The sequence below is a fragment of the Bos javanicus genome, chromosome 18 (genome assembly GCF_032452875.1).
Source record: "Bos javanicus breed banteng chromosome 18, ARS-OSU_banteng_1.0, whole genome shotgun sequence".
NCBI classification, from domain to species: domain Eukaryota; kingdom Metazoa; phylum Chordata; class Mammalia; order Artiodactyla; family Bovidae; genus Bos; species Bos javanicus.
In genome coordinates this window covers 55958893-55968178 of record NC_083885.1, presented here as the reverse complement: position 1 = coordinate 55968178, position 9286 = coordinate 55958893, and the positions used below count along the sequence as shown (strand labels likewise).

General features: G+C 49.4%; 1 protein-coding gene across 5 annotated transcripts; it reads right to left on the bottom strand.

Annotated features, from left to right (window-relative positions):
* Positions 1-3501: 3501 nt before the first annotated feature.
* On the bottom strand, positions 3502-9284 carry DKKL1 (dickkopf like acrosomal protein 1). Of its 5 annotated transcripts, none has more exons than XM_061389006.1 (5): positions 9204-9284; positions 7418-7592; positions 6847-6987; positions 6622-6714; positions 3502-3891 (listed from the first exon to the last, which is right to left on the bottom strand). In XM_061389006.1, the coding sequence occupies exons 2-5, from the start codon at positions 7571-7573 to the stop codon at positions 3580-3582; spliced, it is 702 nt and encodes a 233-aa protein (XP_061244990.1). In that variant the 5' UTR covers positions 7574-7592; positions 9204-9284; the 3' UTR covers positions 3502-3579. The 5 variants fall into 5 exon arrangements, with proteins under 5 accessions (XP_061244990.1, XP_061244987.1, XP_061244988.1 ...); XM_061389003.1 differs by lacking the exon at positions 9204-9284 and adding an exon at positions 8174-8229; XM_061389004.1 differs by lacking the exon at positions 9204-9284 and adding an exon at positions 8174-8197 and having other exon boundaries at positions 6673-6714.
* Between the last annotated feature and the right edge of the window lie 2 nt (positions 9285-9286).

Here is a 9286-nt window from a genome sequence, read left to right as displayed (position 1 = left end):
GTCCATGGAATTTTCCAGGCAAGAAATACTGGAGTGGGCTGCCATTTCCTTCTCCAGGGGGTCTTCCCAACCCAATGCTCTAACCTGTGTCTCTTCCTCCTCCTACATTAGCAGGTGGATTCTTTCAGCAATGTGCCACCTGGGAAGCCCCGCGAAGCTCTCTACCAGTGTTTATTGTACCATTATTTGTAATGGTGGGAAATCAGAGGCAACTCAGGTGTGGATCACTGAGAGGGTGGCGAGGTTGACCATGGAACTGGGTGGATTTTGGATGTACCAGTGCAATATGGAGGCATCTTAACGATGGTACTGAGGGACTTCCCTGGCAGTCCGGTGGTTAAGACTCCGTGCTTCCACTGCAGGGGGTGTGGGTTCATTCTCTGGGGAACTAAGATCCCATATGTTCCACAATTCAACCAAGAAAATAAATAAAGATGGTACTGAAAAGAAAAAGGCCCACCGGAATGACATATGTAATACCACCAATGTAAATTAAAATTTTTTGTTGTTCAAGTAGCTCAACCGTGTCCAGCTCTTTGTAACTCCATGGACTGCAGCACATTAGGCTTCCCTGTCCTTCACTACCTTCCGGAGTTTGCTCAAACTCATGTCCATTGAGTCGGTGATGCCATCCAACTCTCATCCTCCATCGCCCTCTTCTCTTCGTATCCTCAATCTTTCCCATCATCTTTTCCAATGAAAATTAAAGATACATGCATCAAAAGGAATTATATTAAATAAGACTACTTACTGTTAGGAGCGGAAATGTGTCCCCTGAAATTTCATATGTTGAAGCCCTTACTGCTGGTGCCTCAGAATTCTATCATATTTGGAGAAAAGATCTTTAAAGAGATAATTAAGATGATGGGACTTCCCTGGAGGTCCAGGAGGTCCAGTGGTTAAGAATTTGCCATATAGTGCAGGAGATGGAGTTTGATCCCTGTTTGAGGAGCTAAGATCCCATATGCCTCGCAGCCAAAATAAATCAAAGCTTAAAACAGAAGCAGTGTTGTAACAAACCCAATAAAGACTTTAAAAATGGTCCACATTAGAAAAAAATCTAAAAAAAGAATTATTAAGATGAGTTCTCAGGACCTCCTGGTGGTCCAGTGGTCAAAACTCTGTGCTCCCAATACAGGGGGGTGCTGGGGTTCGATCCCTGGCCAGAGAACTAGATCCCAGATGCCACAGCTAACGATCCCATATGCCACAACTAAGACCCCTCAAAACCAAAGAAATAAATATCTTTCTTTTTAAAAAAGAGAGGAGTTCTCTAGGGTGGGCCCTAATCCAAAATGACTGATGTCCTTATAAGAGGAGGGAATTTGGACACAGATGTGTGCGTGCGTGAGAAAAGACCACATGAAGATACAAAGATGGCTGCCTACAAGTCAGGGAGGGAGGACTTAGAAGACATGATACCTGTCAACAACTTGATCTCAGACTTCCAGCCCCAGAACTGTAAGAAAATAAATGTCTCTTGTTTAAGTCACTCACATCTGTGGTATTTTCTTAGGGCAGTCCTAGCTGACTAATATACCAAAAATACACTTACCAAAAATAAACATTAAACGCAAATAGTTGTCAATGGTGGGAAAGTGAATGGGACTGGGGGTGGGTTGGGGAGAGAAGGTATGGAAAGGCCAATCAGGTTTTGATATTCTCCATGAAGACATATTGATGCTTATTTGGGATAATAAAAAAAAATCTATTTTTCCCCCCAAAAGAAAGTTCTCTTTTATTTACACTCACATATTGCTAGTTTCCTGAATGTGCTGAGTCTCTGTGCAGGGTGATTCCAACTGGAACCTGGGCTCCGAGGGGGGAAAACACACGTTGTGTCTGCCTCCCCTGCAGGACCCAGCACCTAAAGACCCAGATGTGCCTTCTCAATGGTGTGTCTTGAGGGAGGTGTTCTGGAGGGAATAGGAGTTGCTCCAAGGATTTGGAAGGAATGGGCAAAGTGGACAGGGTGCCCAAGACAGGGACTGTGAGTTTCCAGGTGGCTGAGGCAGCAGGCCTGGCTCTCAAAGATGGAGTCTGAAGTGCCAGGCATGGAGGGACAGACAGAGGGACAAAGGGAAAGAGAAACAGAGCGAGTCAAGATGGAGTCAGCATATGATTTGAGAGGGAAGGAGAAGATAAAAATGAGGAAGACATCTCTGGTGGTCTAAGGGTTAAGACTGTGCACTTCCAATGCAGGGCACATGGGTTTGATCTTTAGTCTGGGAACCAAGATCCAACACTGTGTGGCATGGCCAGGAAAAAAAAAAAGATGAGAGTGGAAACAAGTGGTGTGGATGTGAGATGGAAGTGTACATGCATAGTTGGGGGCTGGAGGTGACAGTCTGGACATGCAGTGGGCAGAATAATGGCTTTCCCCAAAGATGCCATGCCGTGTTGAGTCGCTCAGTTGTGTCCAACCCTTTTCGACCCCATGGACTGTAGCCTGCCAGGCTCCTCTGTCCATGGGGATTCTCCAGGCAAGAATACTGGAGCGGGTTGTCGTGCCCTCCTCCAGGGGATCTTCCCAACCCAGGGATTGAACCCAGGTCTCGCACATTGCAGGTGGATTCTTTACCATTTGAGCCACCAGGGAAGCCCAAGAATACTAGAATGGTTAGCCTATCCCTTCTCCAGGGGATCTTTCAGACCCAGGAATCGAAGCAGGATCTCCTGCAGGCAGATTCTTTACCAGCTGAGCTCCCAGGGAAGTCCTCTCCCCCAAAGACGGCCCCCCTCTAATTCCTGGAACCTGTTTCATATGCTGTCCAGGTGGGCCCAATCCAATCCTGTGAGTCCTTCAAGGCAGAGAACTCTGTCCTGCTAGAAGAGGAGGAGGAAGGCATAAGGGAGATGGGGCAGAAGGGACATTCAGAGAAAATTTTTGTGTATTTTTGTGAGATTTGAGGTGTGGGACCCACATACAAGAACTGTAGAGAGACCTCCAGGAGCTAAGAGTGGGTGGCCCCAGAAGACAGCCAACAAGGAAGTAGGGACCTCAGTTGAACCTTCAGGGGACCTGATTGTGCCAACAACCTGAATGATCTCGGAAACAGAGGCATCCCGGGGCCTCAGGTAAGAACCCTGCTGGCTAACACCTTGATGTTGCCTTTGTGAGACCTGCACAGAGGACCAGCCCAGCCATCCTGGATTTCTGAACTATGGATTAGTGAGAGGATACATTTGCACTGTTTTCAGTGGCTAGGTTTGTGTGGCAGGGATAGGAAGCTAATGCAGAGTGGACAGAAAGGACTGGAGTGAGAGTTGGGAGCCCGAGGGCAAGCAGAGCAGGCGGTAACAGAGATGGAAGCAGAGGGTACAGGTGGGACAGAGGTGACAGAGGAGATGACAGAGTTGCTCAGTTGGAAGACAGATGGCGTCTGAATGAGGGAACAACCTGGGGACGCTGGCAAGAAGTTACAGCTCAGCCAGAGGCCATGCTCAAAGCTAGGCTTGGTTGGCTGAGGCCTGGGGACAGATCCCAAAAGGAGACGGTGCTGCTGGAAAAAAGGTTTAATTTCCATATGGTGCTGGGGTCTGGTGGAGGGTACAGGCAGGCTTCCCCGGGCCCCACCCCTACAACTGCTGGGAAGGCCTGAGGATGTACAGGAAGTGGGCCTTGCGGGCGGGCAGCCTGGAGTGAGAGGAGCTCTGCACGCTCTCTTCAAGTCCGTCCTCTCGGGTCCCCTCTCGGAGCCCATCCCGGATGGCCTGCAGACGGTGTCGCTTCTCACTCAGCCAGTGGCCGCCCTCCTGGGTATTCTGGTGGGACCTCCGCCGTGGCAGCTTCATGATCCAGACGGCCACTCGGGGATGGGGCTCCGGGTGGAAGCTGTCCACGGCCTTCGGGACCGGCGCCAGGGCCTCCTTCTCCTCTATCTTAGGAACCTGTGGAAGGGGGCGGGGAACAAGGAGACCCTCTCAAACTCCAAGGGTCAGCCTCAGGATGCTCCCCTGGCATACTCAACCCACTCTGCCACCTAGGGAATACTTTGGGAATTACAGAGTTGACCAAAAAGTTAATTTGGGTTGCTTGAACTGAACTGAACTGAACTGAACTGATAGAAGCATGTTAATCACTCAGTCGTGTCCTACTTTTTGGGACTCCATGGACTGTAGCTCACCATGGGATTTCCCAGGCAAGAATACTGGAGTGGGTTGTCAGTCCCTTCTCCGGGGGATCTCCCCCTACCCCCGCCCAAGGATCAAACCCAGGTCTCTTGCATTGCAGGCAGATTCTTTACTGTTGGAGCCACCAGGAAAGCCCTTTTCATACAAGCTTATGGACAAACCCAAACTTCTGGGCCAGTTCAATAAAGCTCACTTTGTCTTTTTTACAAAGGACTTGTGTTTTAGAAATAAAAATACTCTGATGTTTATAATATACTCTGGGTTTTAAAACACATTTTGGAGGTTTCAAAAGCACTTCCAGATTAAGCATCCCCCTGAGGTTTAGAAAGTAATCTGAAATGTACAAAGCTCTTTGGGATTAATGAATCATGAGCATAGTTGCAACGGGTGATCCTGGATCAAAATTGACTGAATCCTGGGTCAAAAATCATATGAGCTCTTGTGGACAGCTTTCGGTCCAGCAGGGACATTTCAGTGTCTGTTTGGTCCTTGTGACTCAAAGTGAGGGCTGTGGACCCACAGCATCAGCATCACTTGGGAGCCTTTAGGTATGCAAATGAGCAATCCCCCACCAACCACCTACTGAATCAGAGTCTGTGTTTCAGTCACTTGAGGTTTGGGAAGCCTTATAGGAGATGGTTACATATTGAATTGTAATCCCTGCTCTCCAATTCATGTGTTGAGGTCCATTAGGACCCTAGTACAGGGGTTCTTAACCTCTGACATCTCATGTTTGATGATCTGAGGTGGAACTGAGTAATAATAGTAGAAATAAAGTGTACAATAAATGTACAATAAAGGTGCTCCCAAACCACCTCCACCCCGGTCTCTGGAAAAACTGTCTTCCATGAAACTCATCCGTGGTGCCAAAGAGGTTGCCCTAATAGCTCAGAATGTGACCTCTTTGCATATAAGATCACTGCGGTTTTCATTAGGTAAGATGAGGTCATTAGCGTGGGCTCTAATCTAACACGACCAGTTTCTTAGAAATTTGGACCTAGAAATGCACAGAGAACTGCATGAGAAGATAAAGACAGATGGGGCTGATACATCTACACACCAACAACACTAAGTAACTGTCAGTAAACCACCAGAAGCTAGGGCAGAGGCATAGAACAGGGTCTCCCTCACAGCCCTCAGTAGGAATCAACCTTGCTGACACCTTGATCTTGAACACCTAGCCTCCAGAACTATGAGAAATACACATCTGTTGTTGAAGCCAACAGGCAGCCCTAGAAAACAAATACAGAGATAATTGACGTGTGTGTGTGTGTGTGTGTGTGTGTGTGTGTGTATGCTGGGTCGATCACTCGTGTCCGACTCTTTGTGACCCCATCTACTATAGTCTGCTAGGCTCCTCTGTTCATGGGATTTCTGAGGCAAGAATTTTGGAGTGGGTTTCCATTTCCTCCTCTAAGGGTTCTTCCTGACCCAGGGATTGAACCAGAATCTCTTGTGTCTCCTGCATTGGCAGATGGATTCTTTACCACTGAGCCACCTGGGAAGCCCTGAGATAATGGATATCAATGTTACATTTCTTGGGTGTAAAAATGGAACTATGGTCATGGAGGTGAAGGAGATATCTGCTGAAGGGTTTAGGGGTGAAGTGTCGTGATGTCAATCATTTACTGTCATATGGTTCAAAAATAAGGTAAAAAAGAGTCCATCTGGTAAAATGTTATACAGGTAGTGAATCAGGTCAAGGAGATATTTTTGGTTGTCACAGCTGGAGGGGGTGGGTGCCTCTTCCATCCAGCGGTGGAGGCAAGGATGCTGTTAAACATTGTATAGTGCACAGGACAGCCCCCACAACAAAAAAATTACATGGCCCCAAACACCAACAGTGATGCTGTTGAGAAACCCTGCTCTGTGGGAAAGGGGATACAGGTTTACTGTACTTTTTTAAAAAACTTTTCTGTAGATTTGAAGTTTTTAAAATAAAAAACTGGGAATGTGTATGGGAGAACCATGTGGGTCTACTAAGCACTTAAGGGTTCTTAAACCTTTTTAGGTTAAAAAAAAAGCATTTTGTGATCAGAATTGCTCTTAGAGGTTTACAAAGGTGAGATGCACAAAGGATTGGGGGTTCATAAAGTACTTAGGAATTATTTAAAAAATCACATTCTGACGTTTACAAGGGAGAGATTTACCAAGCTCTTTGGGACAGATTAAAAAATACTTGGAGGTTTGAGTACTTTGAGATCAAAACACTCTGAGGTTTATGAGGGTGAATCTTATTTGGGGAAAAATGCACTTTCTTTGGTTTACAAAATCCTCTAGGGTTTAAAGTAAGAGAGGATGTATCTCTGAGGTTGTAAACCTCATTTCCGAAAGCTGGTTAGTCCCTTTTGACAGATGACAAAACTGAGGCCCAGAGAGAGGAAGTCCAGCACAGAGGGAGTGGGAGAGTCAATTCATTAATCTATCATTTCTTGCTAAACTACAGAAAATGTTTGGGCTTGGACACTGCCAGGGGTGTGTCCTAACCTTCCAGTCACCCTCCAAACTCCCCTCTCCTGGCTCAATGGATGCCACCACCTTTTCGGAGATCACCACCTCTCCTGTCTTGTTGTCGGTCACCTGTGAGGACAGGAGGAGAGAGTGAGAACAAAACTGCCTTCCTCCTTTGCCTTCCTCACCCCCACCTCCACCAGATACTGCAACATGAGGGATCTTGGAGATACTCCAGGAGGGACTTCCTGGCATAGGCACCTTGTCAATCTGGAGGTGGCTGGAGAGAGTGTTGTTTCCCAGCCTGCGCTCCTGGTTCTCTTCTTGGTGGTAGTTCCTAGGGAGGCCCCGGAAGTCCATAGGGGCAGAGAAGAAGCTGTCCATGCCCCGAAGCAGGTCATCCTGGGCCAGAGGAGGAATCAGTGAGCTGTGGAACATCCAGACTCCCCAGGACACCTGGAGCCTTGTTAGGGTCCCCCTTCTCTCTCCATCCTCTGACCCTGAGGGCCTAACTCGGTCACCTCCTGCCTCCATATGTCCCATCACCTTTCTATTCCTGCCCCTCATCTGTCTTCTGTCTCTCTGTCCCTATTGCCCTCTCCTCCCTCTCCCTCCCTCCCTCTGTCTCCCTCCCTCTCTTCCTATCTCTCGGTCTTTCCATCCATCTTTCTGCCCCTTGACTCCCTCTCTTCTTGTCTATCTTTCTACCTGGCCACGACCCCTCTCTCCCACTCTTTCTTCTCTGAACTCTTTCCGTCCCTCAGTCACCATCTGTCACCCCTGTTCCTCTTCTCTGTACCTCTTCTTTCCCCCAACCCAGGCCACCGCTTACTTTCAGGAAAAGGCGTGTGAAGCCTTGGAGTAGACTCTGAAGACCTAGAAAACCTGAGGAGCTCTCCTGGACGTCACCATCGCGGATCGGGGCTGCAGTGGAGGGGGGCACCGAGGCAGAGGAGAGCAGCAGTAACGGGAATAGCTGGTGCCACATGGCGGGGCGGGCCGGGAGGCTGCGGCGAGGACAGGGGTCAGAGCTCCCCCTTCCCTAGACAAGGACACTTCCCGACCCCTGGTCCGGAAACTCCTCAGACTCCGGCCATTTGCCCCCCTCCCCTTACCTTCTACGCCAACACCCCCGGTCCAGTCTGGTCCCTCCCCTCCCCCCAGACCCGGCTCTTCAGGGCTCGGTCTCACACAATGGATCTATCTCATTTCTTTCCTTCTCCCACATTCGTATCCAGATCTCATTCCTCCTCACCTTCTCCCACGCCCCGCCCCTTCTTCTGGGCCCCGCCTTTATGCTAGACCACAGCCCGGTCACCGGACTCAAGACTCCCGCCGTCCACGGACTGTTAAATCCAAACAGTTCTGTTCTCGAGCCCAGGTCGGATACTGGAGCGTTGGAGGGGATCCGCGAGCCCTGGACCCGCCCCTATTGTCTGACCACGCCCCATCTGCTTACCTCACCCCTGAGGCCGGCCCACTATTGGGTAGTCTCACCCACGAGTAGGAGCCACGCCCCTTAAGCCAGAGCGGGGCATTGATTTCAAATTCACACCCCCATAGTCAGACCGCGTCCCTGTCGGCTGACCTCTGCCCTGGAGACTCAGTGTGGCCGGTATTCTCTGATCCTGGCCACGTGCTGGAGTCTCGCTCCAGTCGAAGGTGGCCCTGCCCCGACTTAGGGCCACGCCCCACATCTAGGCCACGCCTCTGTGCCCTGGATCTTGTCCCTAGAGCCCTCAGTTCCATTCCTAGGCTCCCTCTGCTCTTGAAATACAGGTGTCCGAACAGTCCTTCTGATTCGCCCACTGCTTAGTTTTGTATCTATCTTTGAAAGCTCCGTGTCCCTTCTCGTCGTCTTTAGGTTTTGAAACGATTAAGGCGCTCAACAGAGGGCAATGTAGGGACGCTGAACTCCACGGTTCCACCAAAAAATTCCTCCCTAGAAACCCTCAAGACAGCCTTATGTCCCACCTTACAGGGAACCCGGAACCTGGGCTCCCTTCTTCCTCAGGACATGAGATTCTTGATCCAGCCCCTCTAGTCTTGTCAGTTTGAACACTCATCTTTAAGGGATATAATTAAGGGACTCTCATCTCTCTCCTCTGGCAACCAAGGCTCTCTTCTGGTCCTGGGACAGCGGCCACCTCTAGTCCACTAATGCATGTGGATGTGGGAGTCTGCATCTTCGTGAACTTCCAATAAACTCCCAGTCGTCTTGCCCAAGATCCTTAACTCTGATGAGGTCACAAGGAGGCCAATCAATCAAGAGAAACCAATGGAAATCAACAAGAAACCCATCTCCATACTTCTATCCTCAAAAATACACTTGAGGTTGAACAGGGAAGATTCTTTTGTGTTTCTATTAACATCAGTCACTTCCACATCTGCAACACACAAACTACACTGGAGGGTGGCTGGGAGGCCAGGGCCCCAGACCTTTCCTCCTCCAAATTCAGGAATCTTGGCCCCCAGTCTCCTCTTCCTTCAGTCCCAGGTTTCCGGGCCCCAATCAATTCTCCCTCAGACCCAGGTGTCCAGACCCTCCATTCCCCTCCTCTCTCTGGGATCCAAGCATCAGAATCTCGGAATTCTCACAGGCCCCAGCTAGACTTCACCTCTCTTTGGCCAAAGCAAAAATCCTCTCCGAAACTGTCACCGTAGGATCCCCCTTCCCGCGGTCCGGCGCCGGGACCCGCCC